Here is a 22,862-nt window from a genome sequence, read left to right on the forward strand (position 1 = left end):
AGCCGAAGGCAGCGGCTGAACCCACTGAGCCACCCAGGCGCCCCAAGTAAAACCTTTTTAAAAATGGGTATAATCAGGGGCGCCTGGGTGGCTCAGTGGGTTAAATCCTCTGCCTTCAGTTCAGGTCATTGTCCCAGGGTCCTGGGATCGAGCCCCGCATCGGGCTCTCTGCTCGGTGGGGAGCCTTCTTCCCCCCTCTCTCTGTGCCTGCTCTCTGCCTACTTGTGATCTCTGTCTGTCAAATAAATACATAAAATCTTTTAAAAAGCAGGTATAATCAGTGGCACCTGGGTGGCTCAGTAGTTAAGCATCTGCCTTTGGCTCAGTTCGTGATCTCAGGGTCCTGGGATGGAGCCCCACATCCAGCTCCTTGCTCAGTGGGGAGCCACCTTCTCCCTCTGCCTGCCACTCCACCTGCTTGTGTGCTCTCTCTCTCCCTCTCCCTCACTCTCACGCTTTCTCTCTCTGTCAAATAAATAAAAAAAAAATCTTTAAAAAATAAAATAAAAATAGGTATAATCATAGCTTTCATGCAGATATTAACTCACTGGTTAGAACGCTGGAAAAGGGGTGCCTGGGTGGTGCAATTTGTTAAGTGTCTGACTCTTGCTTTTGGCTCAGGTTGTGATCTCAGGACCCTGACCTCAGGGTCATGAGATCAAACCCCATTTCAGGCTCCATGCTCTGCAGAGTCTGCTTGAGATTCTCTCTCCCTCTCCCTTTGCTTTTCCTGCTCATGCTCTCTCTTTCTCAAATAAATAAATAAAGCTTAAAAGGAAGCAAGCAAGCTGGTAACATCTTACCAGCTTTTAGTATTGGGGACTATTATAATGAATATGTAAATGAGACAAAACTGGCCTCTCCTACAGTGGGGGAGGAAAATCAGTTCAATCTCCCTCCGGCATGATTTGCAGGTCTACGGACAAGAATTATTTTGCATTGCTATTATCTACATTGTACAGTTGTAAATCAGCTAGGGCAAGGAAAGACTGGAATCTGATAGATGAGAAGAGTGTATTATAATCAGTGCATAGTACCCCCTTGAAGTATGAAATTTTCCTTAAGGGCCCATCTCATAATTTTTACAATTTTTTACCTTTTTTCTAAGAAGGGAGCACTTTACATGCCCACCAGCGGTAATCACATTATAGACTACATAACTCAATCTGGATGAAGCTACAGATCAAAGGAGTTGGTTTCTTCAACAAGAAGGAAAATACGAGGTGGAAGGGAACCCAGCGATTAAAAGAGACTTTCGGGGTGCCTGGGTGGCTCAGTGGTTTAGGCCGCTGCCTTCGGCTCGGGTCATGATCTCGGGGTCCTGGGATCGAGTCCCGCATCGGGCTCTCTGCTAGGCGGGGAGCCTGCTTCCCTCTCACTCTCTCTGCCTGCCTTTCTGCCTACTTGTGATCTCTCTCTGTCAAATAAATAAATAAGAAATCTTAAAATAAAAATAAATAAAAATAAATAAAAGAGAATTTCAAGGTATCCCAACCATATGCAGTGTGAGGTGCTTGTTTGGATCTTGATTCAAATAAACTTTGAAGCAACAACAACAAAACAAAAACAAAAACAAAAGCTAAGGGGCACCTGGGTGGCTCCGTTGGTTAAGCATCCGACTCTTTTTTTTTTTTATTAACATATAATGTATTATTAGCCCCAGGGGTACAGGTCTGTGAATCGTCAGGCTTACACACTGCACAGCACTCACCATAGCACATACCCTCCCCAAAGTCCATAACCCAACCACCCTCTCCCTACCCCCCTCCCCCCGGCAACCCTGTTTGTTTTGTAAGATTAAAAGTCTCTTACAGTTTGTCTCCCTCCGGATCCCATCTTGTTCCATTTTTTCCTTCCCTACCCCCTAAAACCCCCATATTGCCTCTCAAATTCCTCATATCAGGGAGATCATATGATAATTATCTTTCTCTGATTGACTTATTTCGCTCAGCATAATACCCTCTAGTTCCATCCACATCCTTACAAATGGCAAGATTTCATCTCTTTTAATGACTGCATAGTATTCCATTGTGTATATATACCACATCTTCTTTATCCATCCATCTGTTGATGGATCTAGGTTCTTTCCATAGTTTGGCTAGTGTGGGCATTTAAGCATCTGACTCTTGATCTCAGCTCAGGTCTTGATCTCAGGGTTGTGAGTTCAAGCCCTGTGTTGGGTTAGATGCTGGGTGTGGAACCTACTTAAAAAAATATATTAGAGATTAAAAAACAAACACCCAAAAAAGCAACAAAGAAGGACATGTGTAGGATAATTGGGAAACATGATCACTTGACTACTTGGTGACATTAAGAAATTATTGTTGATTGTGTGTGAATGAGAATGGAATTGAGGAGGTCAAAGGCAGGTTGTTTATTCCCTGCACCCTTGAACAACTCGGGGGAAGAGGTGCCAACTCCTACACTGTTGAAAATCCGCATATAATTTTTGAGTAACTACTGACAGCCTAGGGTTGACTGGGACTCTTACCAATAACGCAATCAGTCAATTAACACATACTTTGCATGTTATACTTATTATATACGTTATTTTTTATAAAAAAGTAGGTTAGGGAAAAGAAAATGTTATTAAGAAAATTGTAGGGGCCCCTGGATGGCTCGGTTGTTAAGCATGTGCTTTCAGCTCATGTCATGATAGCCGGGTCCTGGGATGGAGCCCCACATTGGGCTCCCTGCTCTGGGGGAGATTGGGCTTTAAATAAATAAATAAATAAAATCATTGGGGGAAAAATACGTTTAGAAAATAAATAAATGTTAATAGCTACTGCCAGTTGTTTTAGGGTATTAGTTATCTAACGATGCTGCATAACAAATGACTCCACAGCCAAGCAGCTTAAAAAATCAACATTTGTTATCTTTCACTGTTTTTTATGGGTCAGAAATTCAGCGGAGGTTTAGCCAGATCCTGGCTCAATGTCTCTCGAGGTTCCAGGCAGATGTGAGACTTTAGAAGACTATGGCCTAGCGAAGACTGAAGGGTCTGCTTCCCATGCAGCTCATGCCTGGCTGGCAAGTCGGTACTGGCCTGGTCTCAGTTCCATGGAGGTCTCTCCTTAGGGCTGCTTGTGTGACATGGTGGCTACTTCCTACAGACTGAGCAAGACAGAAGCTGCAACACCCTTTATGACCTGGCCTTCAAAAGCACAGGCTTTTTCTTCTGCCGCATTCTATTCCTTAGAAGGCCCGGTCACTAAGCCCAACCCACATTCAAGGTGAGGAGGCTTGGCCTTTCTTTACTTTCTGAAGGGAGGAGAGTCAAAGAATTTGCAGATAAATTTTGAAAACACTGTATGCTCCAAATTAGCTGATTTATCTTCTCATCAGGGCTGTGTGTACAGCGCCTCACTCTCTAGTTCAGTCTTAACAAAGAATTCCAGGTGTGCCTTGGTGTCTCAGTTGTTAAGCATCTGCCTTCAGGTCAGGTCATGATCCTGGGCTCCCTGCTCTGCAGGGAGCCTTCTTCTCCTTCTGCTTGTGTTCCCTCTCTCACTGTGACTCTCTCGGTCAAATAAATAAATAAAATCTTTAATAACAACAACAAAAATAAATCTATTAAATCAGTTCAGGGAGCACCCCCCACCTTTGGAATCTAGTCAAGTTCTTCATTCCCCAGCTCTGATAACCCCGTTAGGACAGTTTAGTAAGAATCCCCCTCCCCTGATGTCTAGTGTTAGTAATCTTATATCTGCTGACCCCCTCAGTTGCTCTTTAGCTATAAATCCCCAGCTGTCTTTGTTGTATTCAGGATTCAGTCCGATCTCTCACCCTACTGACATACCCTGTTACAATAGGCTTCCTGAATGGTCTTCCTTCCTGTTTTAACAGGTCTCAGAATGAGTTTTTCTTTAACAATGTATGAAAATGTGGTGTATTATTTGCATTTCCAGATGATTAATGAGATTGAACTTGACTTCCTTTGTTTGGATCCACTGGGACTTCCTTTTCTGTGAGTTTCTAGTAAATATCTTTCACCAGATATTTCACCATTGGCTAATTATCAATTTTTAGAAGTTCTTTATATATTCTGGGGCGCCTGGGTGGCTCAGTGGGTTAGGCCTCTGCCTTCGGCTCAGGTCATGATCTCGGGGTCCTGGGGTCAAGTCCCGCATCAGGCTCTCTGCTCTGCAGGGAGCCTGCTTCCTCCTCCTCTCTCTCTCTCTGCCTGCCTCTCTGCCTACTTGTGATCTCTCTGTCAAATAAACAAAAATCTGTTAAAAAAATAAGTTCTTTATATATTCTGGATAATAATCTTTTGACTGTGATATATGTTGTAAAAATATTCACTGATATATGGTATCACTTTTTTTTTTTTACTTTCACTGATGTTGATGATTCTCTCAGGTATTAAATGTTTTGTATATTATTTTCTTTTTCTTTTTTTTTTAAATTTTTTTTTTAAAGATTTTAGTCACCGCAGGCTGGCTTCTGGAACTCCAAAGAAAGGATTCGGGTGAACACCCTGCCTCTCACCTCTGGGGCCACCCTCACACTTAGCCCCATTAGACCTTTGAAATTATTCCTCCCATCTCCTCTATGGGTTCCTGCTCTTTGGGTGTCCCCTGAAACACCTGTGCGCCTTGTGCTCTGTCCTCTACTCACTCTCCTTTTCCTCATACTTGCTCTGGTTCAGTGCATCACCTCCGGCTGAAGGGTATGATATGTCCATGACTTTACCTTGAGTCTAAAAGATCCTTAGCTGTCCAGCAGTCTCTTTACCCTGCCTAGGGCCAAAGTGAGCCTTGTCTCCCCCTAGACCTGCTCTTCCTCCAATCTCCTTGGCATGGGGAGAGCCTCATTGTTCCCCACCATCTCTTGGGGTCACTCTTCCTCACCCATCACTCACGTGTAGTGGGGAACTTGTCTCCTTCCCAGGTTTCCAGCCCGTATCTCCCTGTCTCCTCTCCATGCCCACCTGAGGCTACACCTTCACTTTTTTTTTTTTAATATTTTATTTGTTTATTTGACAGAGATCACAAGTAGGCAGAGAGGCAGGCAGAGAGAGAGGGGGAAACAGGCTCTCCACTGAGCAGAGAGCCCGATGTGGGGCTCAATCCCAGGACCCTGGGATCACGACCCGAGCCGAAGGCAGAGGCTTTAACCCACTGAGCCACTCAGGCGCCCCTACACCTTCACTTTTGCCCCCATATTCAGCCACCTTCCCCTTCTAGTCCAGTCTGTAAGCCACCTTGGCATCTGCTAGGCCTAGCAGAAGGCTGACGTTAGGGCTAAAGGTACAGACCAAAGGGTCTGCTTTCCAGCGTTCCCTTCAGACTCAGAAACTTCTGGCGGCCTCCAGACTACTCATTTTGTAGGATCTCATCTCCATGCCTTTGCTGACACTTCCCTTCCTGGAAAGCTTTTCCCATTCCCCAAAAGTTCTCATCTGTTATGTAGCTGGGGGGGAGGGTACCTCCTCCAGAGTCTTCCCAGAAGCCCATTCCCATTGGGAACCCCTGGTGCTGGAGTCTGGTCCAACTCTCCTGGCCCTTGCCTGGACCTAGGGCAGCTCTCTGGGATCAGCCAGGACAGTGCTTCTGTTTCGTTTACTTTCTTCCTCATCCCCGTATACCTTTTTTTAACCATGAGCTATCCCTAGCCACACTCTTCCTCCACAGTTCCCCCACACTCCACAATGACTCTTAAAAACAGCAGTGTAGGACACCGCGACTTCATCTATCAGGAGGTTCTGCTGACTGGAACCTCTGGCTGGACATGGCAATTACAAATGAGCCTCGGAGGACAAGATCCTCTTGCGGGTGAAGCGTAGAAAATGAATACCCAGCCCTTTGGGATGGGAATTGGATTTACTTCAGAATCTCAGCCACCCGTTCACACTGGCAGTTTTATCTTTTCTCCCCAACATCCAGAAGAGGGCAGGCGATCAGCAGAAGCACCGCGAGGGAAAGAGGGAATGAGTTACAGGGAATGGATGAGGGGATAAGTAAGAGAGGTAATGAAGAAAGGAATAAAGGAATAAAGAGGGAATGGATGGAAGGAATGAGTGAGGGAGGGAATGAATAAGTGAGAGAATGAAGGAGAGAGAAAACGAGAGAGGGACGGAAGAACTAGATTTACAGGGCGCGACCCTTCCCAAAAGGCACTGCTTCATTTATTCACTCATTCATTCGTTCAGCCCCGCCAGGTGCCGGGAGCTATGCCAGGTGTAGAGACGCAAGGTCAACCAGGAGGCTGGAGCTCTTCTTGGCTGAGCAGAGACCAGAAGCTCGCTCGCGGAAAAGAAGCTTCGGGCTGCGCCCCTCCTCCCGCCAGAGCTCGACGCCCCTCCCCCAGCTCTCCAGCCCTTCAGCGAGGCGCCCCCCGGCCTCCGTCTACACCCGCCTGGCGCCTGCGCGGCGCGCCACGTGACTCATTGAGGCCCCGCCCCACGGCCACCCGCCCGCCCCGCCCCCGCCTCCGGCGAGTGGGGCCTCAGCTTGCCGCGGCACCAGGTGAGCTGCCAGGCGCGGGCCGGGCGGGCCGGGTGGCAGCGAGTGCGGGTGGTGTGCGGCGGGCGGGCGGCGGCAACAGAGCCCAGGCGAGCAGCCCTGGGGACGCGGGGACGCAGGGGCGGGCGCGGGCCAGAGGCGCAGGAGTGGCGGCCCGAGGCTAGCCCGCGGCCTGACGTGGCGGGGGCGCGGCGGGCGGGACCCCCGGGCGGGGAGCTGGCGCTAGCAGAGATACCGGATCTCCGCGCGGCTGCAGATCCCGCCAGCCTCCTAGCTCTTGGGCTGCCTGTAGCCTGGGGCGGGTCTGAGCGCGGCCTTCCCACCCGCGACCCTCGGTTCTGTGCGCGGGCTGGTCCTGCAACAGGCGGGTGGGGCGGGCCGGACTGCCATCACCTGGTGTGACCTTGGACCTCGGCCTGCGAGCCTCGGTTTCCTCAGCAGCTCTCCCGGGCCGGGTTTTCGGGGGGCCCGCGGGCTGCAGCCGAGGGAGTCCAACCTCGCCAGCTCGCGCGGGTTCCAAAGAGAAGCCGGAGATCGCGCTGTCATTGCAAAATCTCCGGGTCCCGAAGCGTCCGCCGCGGGTTCTGACTACTTCCAGTCTTGGCGCGGACCGGAGTCGCGGGGTCGCCATCGCCTTATGCCTGGGGTCCTTTTCGCCCTGGGCCTGAGCCGCGGGTTTGGCGCGCCAAGATCCCCCAACTCAGCTTTCTGGAAGACTCATTCCAGAGCGCATCCGAGTTGGCACTCCTATGATGGCTCCCCATTCTGGAAATTAGTACCGACTCCCTCCCCTCCTCTTCCCAACGGTCCCTTTTCCCTTTGTTGCAGACCTTCATGCTGCCAACGATTGGGGTTCTTTGAAGGCAGACAATGTTTTGGGGCGCTTCAGAGGACTGAGGGGTGCCTGCTCAGTAAATGGTGTTGAGTTGAAAATTCTTCAAAAATACTTTTGACTCTCATCCATGAGTTAATAAAAAATCATTTTACGTCCCTAAGTTTGTATTTACTTGGGACATAAAGCTTTCGTCCTGCTCCCCTCAAAAGCTTTGAAGAGCACAGAATGGAGGGGCCTTGCTTGTGATGAGTAGAATCAGAAATGTTATGGAGCTGGAGGGAACTAAATCCAGGGAAAGACTTGATGATAGAGTAATCCCTGTGAAACGAATAGGAGAAAGAAAGTGCTGCCAGATTAACTCCCCATAACATTCATGGGAAAGGAATCACAAAAGGAGTGTTGCATTTAACTTAATTTTTTATTTTTTGAAATTTTGTTAATTACACAAACATAGTTGCACTGTGAATGCTGTTTTTCATCTAAGTCAACAAAGACTAAAAAGAAATGCTATTGAGCTAGATAATGGTTGGAGCCAGGTTCTCCATACTTGGCTTGTGGGAGAATAATTACTATAACCTCTATGGAGGGCAATTTGGCAGTATGCATTCAAATGACAAGCATTAAAATTAGCATGATCTTGCAGTTATGTATCTAGATAATTTTCCTCAGATAACTGCTGCATATGTGGCATATCTAAATGATTTTCCGTGTAACTGTTTGCAAAAGCAAATAGTTGGAGGAAACCCAGATGTCTCTCTGAAAAGGATTGTTTAAGTAACATGTGGTTATCCATACAATGGACTGTGGGAGGGATATTTAGTTTTCATATGCAAAAGTTAATGAAGGGGGGAATGGTGTAGATTTACAGATTTGCCTTTGAAACTGTAGATGCCCCCTACCAGGGAAGATAGAATGTAGTTTTCTTCTGGGAGAGGATCTGTTTAGGGCATAAGTGGGAGGAAATTTTAAGTTTCATAACATACCTTTCTGTGCGTTTTGAATTTGAATGTGAACATATTAAATAAGTTTGAGAATTTAGTTTTTAAATAATTCATGCTGACATCTCTCCCTATCAGATCTTAATGTTTTGTCTTCTTTGTTTTTTTTGTTTGTTTTAAGGAAATAAAACATTCCCTTTTTCCTTCCTGGAGAAAATCATGATCCTGAATTCCTTTAATGTGCCTATGTATGTTCTGCTGTAACACCTATCTATAAGCAAAACTGGACGGTATTTTGTTGTGTAATTTCAAACTTTTTGTATTATACATATTCTGCAGTGTGCTTTTTCCCCCCTTTGCGTGCCTTTGAGATTCTTCCACGTTGATGACTATAGCTTGCGTTCTAGTTTGCCCCCCCCTTTTTAAATTTTACTTATTTATTTGACAGAGGGACACAGTGAGAGAGGGAACATAAGCAGGGGGAGTGGGAGAGGGAGAAGCAGACTTCCCACTGAGCAGGGAGCGTAATGTGGGGCTCAATCCCAGGACCATGGGACTGTAACCTGAGCTGAAGGCACATGCTTAACCACTGAGCCACCTAGGTGCCCCAGGTTGCCCATTTTTAACTGTTGTGAAACTGTTTTAACAGTATTCTGTTGGCTCACTGTGTTGCGGCATACATTCTTCGAGGATGGACATTTTGGTTGCGGCCAGTGCTTGTTTTATGAAGGAGGCTCTGATGCATGGTCTTGAATGCGTTGCACTCTGAGCTATGCTTTGTCAGAGCAGGGAATTGCTTCGTTTTCTTCACACCACCCTCAGCACCTAGCTTAATTAGTTCCTTAGATTGTGCTTGGTAAATGTGGTTTGTTTGCCCAAGGGGGCAGCCTTCTCCTAATGCATTCTGTACTCCATAGTAAGTGTAGCTGCCTTGGATCCCTTCCCAAAGGGGGAGAAGCGCTGATGTGGGGTGGGGACCCACCAAGGATTGATGTCTGTTGGAGCAGTCAGTCCCCACTGCCACCCTTAGAGAAGGAGGCTCTCTTGACTTCCTGGTGGTCATGGTAATGAGGAGGAAGCTTAGACTTGGAGATAATGAGTTAACATGCTCACAGTCATGTGGTTACAAGTGGTACAAGCAGCCATGGAGTTTTGCAATGTGGGTGAGATAAAGCTCTAGCTGGTGGGTAGAGAGACCAGCTTCGGTGATGGAGCATGCCTGTCGTGTTCTTGATACAGTGATAGAGGGAGAAGTGATCGAACTAGACCTTGACCAATATGGTGTTATAAAGAGTCAGGTCTAAGTGGGAGTCTGATGGTGTTCAGAGGATGACCCAACGGTGTCCCTTTTGGTCTAAGGGCTAGTGACAAGGTACAAGGGAAAAGATCATTTTGAGCCAGATCGTGGGGGAGACCTAAGCAGAAGGCAGTAAGGAGCCAGCTCTTAAGCCAGGTGGTATACATACCGGGCATTTGGGGACCCCCTGCAGCCTGAGCAGGCGAGCTGGGGAGGATGGGACAGGAGGAAGGAAACCAGTTGGCAGTGTCATTGCTGTGGTCTAACCCAGAGTGGTGGCCGTGGAAGAATAAGTGGATGGGCATCTGAGATAGGAGAAATGGAATCAGAACGAGGGGGTCTGATAGATACAGGTATAAAAAGGAAAAGAGATCTTTGAAACCATGAGATTTTCTGATGTGGAAATCGTGGCTGTATGGAGTAAGAAAGCTAGACCAGTGGGGAGGGGTGCTGGCTGGATTAGGCATTGAGCTGGAGGTGCATTTGGGAATATAGGGTAGATTCTTGGGAAAGAGGGGTGGGCTGGGGCAGAGTGTATTGGCGGAAGGGATCACAAAAGAGAGCATTGCCATGGGGCAGAGTTTCGAGTCAAGAGAGGTGGTTAATGGGGACTACCCCTTGGCCCTTGCTGTCTGTGTGTGAGCCAGTCCAGGGTGCGGAAGAAGCAGTGGTCATGGTGGGTGAAGGTCCCAAATCCAGGAGGCACACTGAGGGGCCGGCACAGAGAGGAATGGAACTTGTTGGATGGGAAGCAGCAGAGAGTCCAAAGCAATCAGGTGTGCTCCTGAACTGTAGTAGTGAGGACAGAGCCTTCTTCTTTTTGGCAAGGTTTTTTTTTGTTTTTTTTTTTTCATTTGTTTAAGTAGGCTCTGTGCCCAGCGTGGAGCCCAGTGTGGGGCTTGAACTCTCGACCCTGAGATCAAGACCTGAGCTGAGATCAAGAGTCAGATGCTTAACCAGCTGAGCCACCCGGGTGTGCCCCAGTTTGGCAAGTTATATAGTAGAATCTATTTTTCTTTCTCTTCCCCCCACTTCTCTTTTTTCTTTTTTAATTTTAAGTAGGCACCACACCTAACATGGGGCTTGAACTCACAACCTTGAGATAAAGAGTCCTGCCTCTACTGACTGCCTTAGCCAGGTGCCCCTTCATTTTTTTTTCTCTTAAAGATACAGTACAGGGAATTGGAGAAGAAACTAATTTGGGGCAGGGAATAGTGGCATGGCCTAGGTGGCGAAGGCAGATGTTGACAGGCAGTGTGGCAGGTAACTCCTGGGCTCCCGCTTACTAGCTAGATGGCAGTGCTGCGGCTAGAGTGCTTAGCTCAGCCCCAGAGTGCAGTGCAGGACGGGCTGCCCTCTGAGTTAGAATGCACTGCCAAAGTGTGTTTGAGGTAGGTTTATTTTACTGATTGGGTTTCTGAGGCTTCACTCAAATCATTGTGCATGTTTTGAACATACTCAGTTATTACAAAGTAACCTTGAACCAAAAACATGCTGCATATGGTCTTGAATGCACCAGCTCTAGTTGAAATTACTGTGCTTGACTCTCAGAATCTTGGTAAAAGAAGACAGGTCCTGGACCCTCCCCTGGGTTTCCTGGCCAGCACTCAGGTCTGTTGTCATTTTTATGCATCCATTCCTATGTGGGGGAACCCAGTTTTGTTCTCCCTCTCTCTTTTATTTTTTATTTTATTTTTTAAAAGATTTTATTTATGTTATTTATTTGACAGAGAGAGAGAGAGAGAGAGAGAGAGCACACGCGCGTGCACAAGCAGGGGGAGTGGCGGAGGGAGAGGGAGAAGCAGGCTCCCCACTAAGCAGGGAGTCCTGGGATCATGACCTGAGCTGAAGACAGATGCTTAATCGACTGAATTAGCCAGGCACCTCTCTCTCTTTTTTTTTTTTTTTTTAATTTTATTTGTTTATTTGAGAGAGATCATGAGCAGGGGGGAGGGTAGAGGGAGAAGCAGACTGCCCACTGAGCAGGGAGACCAATGCGGGACTGGATCTCTGGACGCTGGGATCATGACCTGAGCCGAAGGCAGATGGTTAACCGACTGAACCACCCAGACACCCTTCTCTCTCTTTTTTTAACGTAAACTCTGCTCCCAGTTTGGGGTTCGAACTCACAACCCAGAGATTAAGACCCGCCTGCTCTACAGACTGAGCCAGCCAGGTGCTCCAGTTTTATCCTTTTTCAATGAGAGAGAGGAAGAGCTCTTGAGAACCTGGTCTGTGCTGCTGCTTTATATTCATCGTTCACCAATTTTAGATTTCCCCAACAGGTGGGGTGCTTTTATTTCTCTTTTTTCATTTGAGGAACCTGAGACTCAGGTTGGTCATGTGGTGAGTCCATAGTAGGGCTGGGGCCCCCACCGAAGTCGGTCTGTCTCCGGAACCCCTCAGAATCTTGGAGATGAAGGGACACAGGTCTTCAGGAAGGAGGCTCCAAGTTTGGAGAAGTGGGTGGGGAGAGGGAGTTCGTGGGTTTAAGACCACATGGGAAGCACTGGTGAACTGGTGGGGGGAACAGAAGTGCCATCAGCAGCAGGTGCCACTAGTTTGCCTGTGCACTGTGTGGTGTTGTTTCCCTGGCTTATTCCCTGTCCCCTCTGTCTTGCCAGCTGACAGCCGCAGCGGTGAGGTCTGGTGTGGTGGGCAGGATGGCGGAGGAGCAGGAGTTCACTCAGCTGTGCAAGTTGCCTGTGCAGCCCTCACACCCGCACTGTGTCAACAACACCTACCGGAGTGCACAGCACTCCCAGGCCTTGCTCCGGGGGCTGCTGGCTCTCCGGGACAGTGGCATCCTCTTTGATGTTGTCCTCGTGGTGGAGGGGAGACACATTGAGGCCCATCGAATCCTCCTGGCTGCATCCTGTGATTACTTCAGGTGAGTTACATGCACATGTTCTCACAAGTAAAGTAACACAGACAATCCTGGCTTCACTAGGAGTTTGTGTTGGCACCCGCAGTGACCAGGTGGGAAGAACCAGTCAGAAGCTGCCAAGTCCCTTGCTCTCCCCGAGCTCCTCCCACTGTTTGTTGTAGTGACTCACCAACACTGAGTGGGACAGAGGGGTCTTTGAATCTGTTTTTCTTTTTACTTTTTTTTTTAAGATTTTATGTATTTGAGAGAGAGGGAGTGAACAAGAGAGCAGAACACAAGCCAGGGGAGAGACAAAGGGAGAGGCAGGAGTAGACTCCCCGCTGAGCAGGGAGCCTGACTCCGGGCTGGATCCCAGGACCCTGGGATTATGACCTGAGCCCAAGGCAGATGCTTAACTGACTGAGATACTGAGGTGCCCTCGAATCCGGTTTTCTTTCAGCTCTCCTGGGACCTGTTCTCCCTTTTCCTTTTTTTTTTTTTTAAGTTTGTTTACTTTTAAGTAGTCTCTAGCCAGCATGGGTGGGGCTGGAATTCACAACCCTGAGATCAAGAGTGGCATGCTCTTTTGAGCCAGCCAGGCTCTCCTCTTTTTTCCTTTTTTTTTTTTTTAAGATTATTTATTTATTTATTTGACAGACAGAGATCACAAATAGGCAGAGAGGCAGGCAGAGAGAGAGGGGTAGCAGGCTCCCCACTGAGCAGAGAGCCTGATATGGGGCTCGATCCCAGGACCCTGAGACCATGACCCGAGCTGAAGGCAGAGGCTTTAACCCACTGAGCCACCCAGACGCCCCCTTTTTTCCTGTTTTTTATTTATTTAATTTTATTTATTTATTTTTAATTTACTTTTTTTTAATATTTTATTTATTTGACAGAGAGAAATCACAACTAGGCAGAGAGGCGGGCAGAAAGAGAGGAGGAAGCAGGCTCCCTGCAGAGCAGAGAGCCCGATATGGGACTCGATCCCAGGACCTTGGGATCATGACCTGAGCCAAAGGCAGAGGCTTTAACCCACTGAGCCACCCAGGCGCCCCTTTTCCTGTTTTTTAAGAGACAACATGCTTGACTTGACTTGTCCTGTTGCATTTTATAAAATGAATTTTCTATATCTTGGTATAAAATAGATTTTGTTTCTATTTACTCTGGTTTCCCCCAACATTTCATTTTGAGAAATTTCAGATCTGTGGAAAGTTGGAAGAATAATATTACAAACACCTGAATACCAATTGTTAACATTTTACCATATTTGCTTTCTCTTTACACACAAAGACATATACACACCTTTTTTAAGATACTGGCGCTTTAGGGGCGCCTGGGTGGCTCAGTGGGTTGGGCCGCTGCCTTCGGCTCGGGTCATGATCTCGGGGTCCTGGGATCGAGTCCCGCGTCGGGCTCTCTGCTCAGTGGGGAGCCTGATTCCCTCTCTCTCTCTCTCTCTGCCTGCCTCTCCATCTACTTGTGATCTCTCTCTGTCAAATAAATAAAATCTTAAAAAAAAAAAATATACTGGCACTTTATGCCTTAGTCTTTCATTCCCCTCACCCCGCAGTGGTGTTCTTATAATGCTAAATAAAAGCCCACATGAACCCTGGTCATCAGGCTTCTGGTCCTGTGGGTACTGAGGCCAAGGACAAGTGGTCAAGTTGTGTGTATACATTGTCCACACAACCAAATGATATATGAATGAAGTTGTGCCTTTTGTGCCCCTTCCCTGGCCATCTACCTTCTCACCCACACCTTCTCATCTTTTTTGTTGTTGTTGTTGAGATTATATTTATGGAGTTATTTGAGAGACAGTGAGCATGCTCACGCATGAGCTGGAGGGGGGCGGGCAGAAGGAGAAGCAGACTCCCCGCCGAGCACAGAGCCCCGCTTGGCCCAATCCCAGGACCCCGAGATCATGACCCTAGCAGAAGTCATATGTTCAACCGACTGAGCCACCCAGGTGTCCCACACCTTTTCATATTGAGGGCCTAAGCCTCTGACCTTCCTCCTCCCCCACCCCTTGCTCCTGCCCAGCCATGGATTCTTGGTCCCTTGGAGTTTCTGTGGCCTCCTTCATGACCCCATCCCAGCCATTGGCACACTGAGAAGAATTAGTGCCACTGCCCTCATTGTACCCTGGTGAAAGGAGGCTCAGGAATGAGCCCCAGCCATGGCCACCTGATTCCCATTCCAGCCAATTGTTTCATTGTTTCAACTTCAAGTATTGGTTATAGTTCTCAGGGGTTTTTTGTTTTGTTTTGCTTGTATGTTTTTGTTTTAAAGATTTTATTTGAGAGCTAGAGGGAGTGGGGAGTGAGACTGGGAGGGGAGGGGCAAAGGAGAGAGAATCTGAAGCAGACTCTGTGCTCAATGTAAAGCCTGTTGTGGGGCTTGATCCCACAACTGCGAGATCATGACCTGAGCCAAAAGCAAGAGTTAGGTGCTTAACCTAAAGCCACCTAGGCGCCCCTGTTTTTTGTTTGTTTGTTTTTAAAATAATCTCTGTTCCCATCGTGAGGCTCGAACTAGTGACCCTGAGATCAGGAGTTGCACACTCTACTAACTGGGCCAGTCAGGCCCGCAAGTTCTCATTTTTTGATTTTATGAACTATCAAAGGAAGTTGTTTTTTTTTAATATTTTATTTATTTGATAGAGAGAGATATCACAAGTAGGCAGAGAGGCAGGCAGAGAGAGAGGCAAGAAGCAGGCTCCCTGCTAGGCAGAGAGCCCAATGTGGGGCTCGATCCCAGGACCCTGAGATCATGACCTGAGCCAAAGGCAGAGGCTTTAACCTACTGAGCCACCCAGGCGCCCCAAGTTTTTTTTTTTTAAGATTTTATTTATTTATTTGACAAAGATCACAAGTAGGTAGAGAGGCAGGCAGAGAGAGAAGGGGAAGCAGGCTCCCTGCTGAGCAGAGAGCCTGTTACGGGGTTCAATCCCAGAACCCTGGGATCATGACCCGAGCCAAAGGCAGAGGCGTTAACCCACTGAGCCCCCCAGGTGCCCTGTGAAGTATTTTTTTTTATAAGATTTTATTTATTTATTTGACAGAGAGATAGAGAACACAAGTCAGCAGAGTGATAGGCGGAGGGAGAGAGAGAAGCAGGCTCTCTGCCGAGCAGGGAGCCTGATGCAGGACTCGATCCCAGGACTCTAGAATCATGACCCAAGCCAAAGGCAGCCACCCAACCAACTGAGCCACCCAGTTGCCCCTGGGTCGCCTGACCCAGTTTCATGGTAAAAGTACCTCCTGTTCTCCAGAAGGAGTTTATAGAGAGCATGACCGGTGGTGACCTAGGACAGACATGGCCAGGCTTTCTTGCTTCTACTTTTGCTGTTACTCTACAGTGCTCTCTGCCTTTGCTGCGCCACAGTGTTGTCTTCTGGGCCCAGCTGAGGTACTTCTTCCTCGGGGAAGCTTTCCGTAGTTGTCCTGCACCCTCTCCCAGCCTCTGGCTCTCAGGGTTGGCTTCTCCCTGCAGGAGGCTGCTGACCTATTGGGGACGGAGAGCTGCATAGCCCTGGATCGCCATTGTCTTGGGAGGCACCCCCTGCAGGAATCCTCCTTTGGTGTGTACTCTGTGCTAGGCTTAGGGATTGACTAAACTGTGCATCTTGGGTTTTTTTTGTTTGTTTGTTTTTTGTTTTTTTAAAGATTTTATTTATTTGACAGAGATCACAAGTAGGCAGAGAGGCAGGCAGAGAGAGAGGGGGAAGCAGGCTCTCCGCTGAGCAGAGAACCCGATGTGGGGCTCGATCCCAGGACCTTGGGATCATGACCTGAGCCGAAGTCAGAGGCTTTAACCCACTGAGCCACCCTGGTGCCCCGGGTTTTGTTTTTTTGACTTGTGGTAATAACTGTCACTGTACTAATCTTCTGGCTCCCATGATCCTCTCATGCTTTGCCCTGTCTACTTCTCCTGTGCTGGTTCCTGTGCTCCCCGCCTCTGTGTGTCAGGGGGCTTAAGTTTTCTGTCCTATATGTGGTCTCTCTGGGTCATAGACCTCTCCTTCGTTTCCGTACTGTGAATTATAAGGTAGTCAACTATAAGGTAGTCAACTATACTTGATACTTTGATTTTGAAAATTTGGATAAAATTGATGATTTCGTAGAAAATATATATTGACAGAACTTCACCCCTAAAAAAGAAAGTTATATTCTCCACAAAAACACGAAGCCCAGACATGTCCTGGAGTCATATCCTTTTATGAACAGACTCTAATGTCATTTAAGCTTTCAGAGCAGAGAAAGAGAAAGGGTCTCCAAAAAAATTTTTTTTAAAGATTTTATTTATTTGACAGATAGCACAAGCAGGGAGAGTGGCAGGCAGTGGGAGAAGCAGGCTCCCCCCGAAGTAAGGAGCGTGATGCAGGGCTCGATGCCAGGACCCTGGGATCCTGACCTGAGCTGAAGGCAGATCCTTAACTGACTGAGCCACCCAGGCGTCCCTAAAATATTTTTTGAAGTATACTTTTTGAATTGGTGAAAAGAAGTTGAAAGCACCACTTTTCCCCTGCCCTCCCATGTCACCTCCTCACTTCACCCCCTCACCATGGTAACTCTTTCAAAGTTACTCTTCATCCCTATACTGTTTCTTTTTGTAAACACTAGTAGGGAATTCTGAAACCCCCAAAGCCCTGAAATTTGAAAGTTGTTTTGTTTTGTTTTGTTTTTGTTCCACTATGTTGCTAAAACTTTATAAGTGTATTCAGGGGGTCCCCTAGAGCTGTTTTTGTTAGTTGGTAGCTGTCTAGTCCTTACTTTTGTGGGGGAATGGGGAACACTGGGTTCGGCCAGATTGCCATATTTTCGCCTGTTTTTGTTTTTGTTTTTTAAATTTTGGTACCAATCTGTTAGACAACAAAGCCTGCCCTAAACTGATATGAGACTGATTTTATTTTTATCCTACTTAGTATATGTATTTTACATTTTGCTTTGGAAATAGTAATGAGTTTGGATGGGAGGTACAGACCCAGACCCTGCAGGGGTGTGATGTCATACGTGGCACGGGTGCTGTGTCTCTCCAGTTGAAACCTTTTGAATTCTGAAACATACTTGGCCCCCATTAGGGGACTCACTGGACATCTAGTTGTGGTATCCTAGCAGCAGAGGCAGTCCTCCTTGCAGAGTGTTCTGTGCTCTTCATGCCCTCCACCTACTTTGTTGGTGCCCTGCTGTGATCTTAAACACATGATAAGATTTACCGTCTTATAACCGTTTTTTAGTGTACAGCTGAGTAGTGTGAAGTGTATTCATGCTGGTGCGGGAGGGGTCTCCATGCTGTTCACCACAGTAGCTGTCACCATTTTACATTCCCACTGGCAGTGCACAAGGGTTCCATTATCTCTGTAGTCTCAGCAACACGTATCATTTTCAGGGTTTTTTTGGTAGTCGCCATCCTAATGGTTATGAGGTATAGACTACTTCTTCTTCTCTTTTTAAAAATTTAATTTAATTTAATTTTTTATTATTTTTAAAAGATTTTATTTATTTATTTGACAGAGAGAGAGAGAGATCACAAGTAGGCAGAGAGGCAGGCAGAGAGGCAGGCAACGATAGAGGGGGAAGCAGGCTCCCTGCCAAGCAGAGAGCCCAATGCAGGGCTCGATCCCAGGACCTTGAGACCATGACCTGAGCAGAAGGCAGAGGCTTAACCCACTGAGCCACCCAGGTGCCCCTCCCTTTTTTTTTTTTTTTTTTTTTTAAGATTTATGTATTTTAGAGAGAGACAGAGAGAGGGCATGTGCATGGGGATGGTGGGGAGAGGGAGAGAGAATCTCAAGCAGACTCCATGCTGAGCCCAGAGCCTGACACGGGGCTAGATCTCAGGACCCTGAGATCATAACCTGAGCTGAAACCAAGAGTTGGATGCTTGGGGTGCCTGGGTGGCTCAGTCCTTAAGCGTCTGCCTTCAGCTCAGGTCATGATCTCAGAGTCATGGGTTTGATCTCCACATCGGGCTCCCTGCTCTGCTAACTTGCTTCTCTCTCTCCCTCTGCCTGCTGCTCTCCCTGCTGTGCTCTGTGAAATAAATGAATAAAATCTTAAAAACAAACAAACCAACCAAAAAGGAGTTTGATGCTTAATTGTGCCACTCAGGCACCTCTGGACATCATTTTAAAGGTTTTTCCCCTTTTAGGTTTTTATTTTCTCATAATTTCAGTGTTACAAAAAAATACTAAGACTGCTAAAGAATTAGGCATCCATTTTTGGTTAAAAATAGCAAAAACAAAAGGAGTGGATATTTATATTTTTTTCAACCTTTTTTTCCCTCCCTAACTCTTATTTTGAAAGCTGTCAGGGATGCCTGGGTGGCTCAGTTGGTTGAGCATCTGCTTTTGGCTCAGGTCATGATCTCAGGGTCCTAGGATTGAATCCTGCATCGGGCTCCCTGCCCAGTGGTGAGCCTGCTTCTTCCTTTCCCTGCTCCTGTGCTCTTGCTCTTTCTCTCTCGCTCTGTCAAATAAATAAGTAAAATTAAAAAAAAAAAAAATCCTCTAGAAGAGCTGAAAGATCTGTACAGTGACAGTGAATAGCCTGTGCCTTTCACCTAGATTCATCAGTTAGCATTTTGCATATTTCCTTCAGGGTAGGTTGCAGATATAACAGTTTATCTGGAAATACTTCATTGCACTTCCAAGAATAAGAGCTTTCTCTACTTTATCTGTAAGAACATTGTAAATCTCAGAACATTTATAGTCCTTCCATAATTTTGTCTGATACTGAGTCCATATTCACATTTTCTTAATTGTCCCCAAAATATATTCTGTCTCCTTCCTTCTTACCCTCTTCATTCAGGATCTAGTCAAGGTTCACACATTGCATGGACACCCCAGAGAGTCAGTCAGTGTACCACAGAGCACAGGAAAGCACCCCAAGGGCCTGCGTGTGGAGTAAAATGTGTAGGAATAAACATGACATGCCAGTGCCAGCTCTGTGAGCAGGTGACCTCCAAGATCTCTACAGAGACACAGAGGCTGGCTTGTGAGATAGAAGAACCCTTCGTGTCCATCACAGAGATGCCAGCCCTCTCTGCATCGGTCTGTATGTGTAATGCATTCCTCATAAAAATACCGAGAGACTTTATGGGGGGGGGATTGCACAAACTGATTCTGAAGTCCAGATTTTCAAAAGCAAGCAATAGCTATGAAGTTACTGAGAAGCTAATAAAAGGAGACTCGCCCTACCCTACGGTCACACGTGTTACGGAGCTGCAGTAATCCAGACCGCTCCTGGTGGCTGAAGAGATGTGGGAACATTACTGGGGAAGTAGTGACTTTGAACACAGACACAAGCCTGCCAGGAACTTGGTGTGTGGCAAAGAGGGCATCCCAACTGGGGGAAGGAGATGATGGGGTGGCCCTCTCAAACAGAGTTGCCCCTTGCCTCACATGTTGTACCAAAATAAAGTTCAGGGGGAACAGTTTGTTGTTGTTGTTGTCAAATGATCTTTATTGAAATATTTTCCTTTGTAGTTCTTGAGTAACAGGGCGTTCCACACACAGCATTGTTGACGTCGCCGTTGATGTCCTGAGCGTGGCAGCTGTCAGCATTGCAAGCCACAGCAGGACCACTTTAATGGTTCCAGAGAGCGAGTTCTCTGGCTAACGTGTTGATACCCTCATCAAAAGTGACAGTTCCACTGTGCTTTATGTGTTTCTGCTTCTTTCTGTCTCTTGGGGGGTTCCTTGAGGGTTTTGATAATCAGGGCAGAGGCAAAAGGTAACATTTCAATCTAGGCCTGTCTGTTCTGTGTTTGTTCTAAGTTTTAAGTAGGTTCCAACCCCAACCTGGGCTCAAACTCACAACTCTTGAGATCAAGACTTGGGTGCTTAACCAGCTGAGCCACCCAGGTAGTCTGGGGCCTGTCTGCTTTAAAGGGTCAGTTTCACTGTAATCCTTAGACCCTTCCCATCACTGGTTGCCTCGGTGATGTCATCACTAACCTTTTTTTTTTTTCCCTTAAATCACTAACTTTTTTTGGAGACAGTCCCAGGGGGCCAATCTTGGGGGCCAGGGCAGACATGGCACCAGCTTCCCCACTAGTGCATCTCAGGTGTAAGACTTTGATCTCATCAGGGTCAAACTTGGTGCATGGCAAAATACATCATAAAATCAAAAGATCTGAGGTAGAAAAAAAAGTTCTACTCATTCGAAAATGGGCAAATTTCATCAAATTGACAAGACAGAGGCTAATAGAAATTGGACAAAGAATCTGGACTGTTCAAAAAAGAATATAGAGGGGTGCCTGGGTGGCTCAGTGGGTTAAGGCTCTGCCTTCGGCTCAGGTCATGATCTCAGGGTCCTGGGATCGAGCCCCACATCAGACTCCCTGCTCGGTGGGGAGTCTGGTTCCCCCTTTCTCTCTGCCTGCCTCTGTGATCTCTTGTGTGTGCCTACTTGTGATCTCTGTCTGTCAAATAAATAAAATCTTTTTAAAAAGAGAGAGAGAATATAGAAATGGCACTTTAAAAGGTGCCTGGCTGGCTCATTTGGCTCTCAGCTGGATCTCGGGGTCATGAGATTGAGGCGCACGTCGGGCTCTGTGCTGAGTGTGGAGCCTGCTTAGGATTCTCCCTCTCTCTCTCTCTAAGGAAAAAAAAAGTAACTTGGGTATATTGCGCTGTAGGTTGAATCAACCATGGTGGCCTTTACACAAAGAGGGGTGGCCCTGTGTATACCATTAAGGAGCCATTTCCAAGATGCATTGTTAAGTCACAATGTAATGTAGAGTATAGAGTACATGGACTGCCTTTGGGTGCAGTGCTGCCCTGGGAAGGGCAACTGATGGCCTAGAGCAGAGCAGAGGAGGGCAAGAGGAAAACTTTCACCCTGCTGTGTATTTTAAGTCTTGTACTGCTATATACATTACCTAGTTGAAAAATAAACAAAATGTAAAAATAACTACTTTGCCCTCTCTGTGTGGCTGTCATGTTCAGCCCTGCTGCCTCCCCTGACCACCAGGCTCTTTTCGCCCCGAACAGCTTATGAACTGGCTCCCGGCGATGCCTCAGAGGCATCTCACTGATGGTGACTCCGACCTCACTCTCTGACCCCTTTCCTCCCAAGTCCCTGTCAGCCCAGCTAACCCAGCCAAAGGGCCCTGGTTCCTCCAGTACTCTCCAGTACTGAAGATTCAGTCCTTCAACATGTTCTCCCTGCCACCGGGCCCTCCCCAGGCCTGCAGGAACCCTCTTGCCTGAAGAGTCTGCTCACACTGCCATCCTGGGTAAAATTCACCAACAGAGCTTCGTCATGCTTGGATTTCAATCCTGACTCAGTCTTGACTTGGGGGAAGCAGGATCTGGCCCTGTCTCACCTGCTCACTTCCTCCTTGTGCTGGCCTGGCTGCCTGTGTACTGAACTCATCCCTGCCCCAGAACTTGAGCTCCTGTCTCCTCCGCCTGGAATGCCATCCACTGACTGGTGAGGTGCCATCCAGCCCTGTCTCGGCCTATCCCTGCTCCCCCTCATTCTCTCCCTGCTCCCCCTCTCCCAGCCAGGTGCTCCTAGATCAGATGCCCTGTTGTGCTTCTTCCTAGCATTTCCGCAGTCAGAAATTCCTTGTTCTTTACTTGCTGTCCTCCCTAGCATCAAACTCCTTGTAAGTAGGAGTCTTAACCACTTTACTTGACAGTGAATCCTTTGACTCTAAATGGTACTGGCATTTAGTTAGGTGCTCAATATATTTTGAACGGATTGACTTTTATGACTTGTTTCCCATTTATTCATTCATCCATTCGTTCATGACGTGTTCTGGATTGCAGCTGTAATCCAGGAAGTGTATTGTGGATGCAGCAGAAAGCAAACCGGACGCTGTCCCTGGCTCCAGGAGTCTCAGGTGCCACACCCTGCAGCACATGAAATGCAGACAGTGATTTCTAGGGTGGCTGTCCAAACTTGATCAGGAGCCGGTGGGCCCCTTCTGTGGTAAGACTCAGTGCTCAGAGCGAACCACTGTTGTGTTGCACATCACTGCTGGGTCAGTCTGCCTCCTGCTCCTTCTTGCTCTCTGCAGGCTGGGCTGGTATCCTAACTGATACCTATTTGCTCATTATGGGGCTTGAACTCATGACCCTGAGATCAAGACCTGAGCTGAGATCAAGAGTTGGACACAGACTGAGCCACCCAGACGCTGCTATGATTGATACGGATTGATATGACAGCACTGTTTCATGTTTTTACTTTGCAGAGGGATGTTTGCTGGGGGATTGAAGGAGATGGAGCAGGAAGAGGTGCTGATCCACGGTGTGTCCTACAATGCCATGTGCCAAATCCTGCATTTCATTTATACCTCTGAGCTGGAGCTCAGCCTGAGCAATGTCCAGGAGACGCTGGTTGCCGCCTGCCAGCTGCAGGTGAGGCTGCCCTCGCTGCAGCAAAGCAGACCCAACCCCAGGGGGTGATCCCCAGGTGTCTGCCGGACAGTGGCGTGAGGGGGATCAGCA

General features: G+C 47.5%; 1 protein-coding gene across 2 annotated transcripts in view; it reads left to right on the forward strand.

Moving 5' to 3' along the window:
- The first annotated feature begins 6,406 nt into the window (after positions 1 to 6,406).
- The window catches only part of KLHL22 (kelch like family member 22), a 35,326-nt gene continuing 18,870 nt past the window's right edge, over positions 6,407 to 22,862 (forward strand). The window contains exons 1-3 of one of the 2 annotated variants that reach the window (XM_046025408.1): positions 6,407 to 6,470; positions 12,162 to 12,427; positions 22,607 to 22,772. In XM_046025408.1, coding sequence (XP_045881364.1) covers positions 12,201 to 12,427; positions 22,607 to 22,772 — 393 coding nt within the window. In that variant the 5' untranslated portion in view covers positions 6,407 to 6,470; positions 12,162 to 12,200. Of the gene's footprint in view, positions 6,471 to 10,671; positions 11,149 to 12,161; positions 12,428 to 22,606; positions 22,773 to 22,862 lie in introns of those variants that run through there. The other variant, XM_046025407.1, reaches the window with a different exon arrangement.

The sequence above is a fragment of the Meles meles genome, chromosome 12 (assembly GCF_922984935.1).
Source record: "Meles meles chromosome 12, mMelMel3.1 paternal haplotype, whole genome shotgun sequence".
NCBI lineage: Eukaryota > Metazoa > Chordata > Mammalia > Carnivora > Mustelidae > Meles > Meles meles.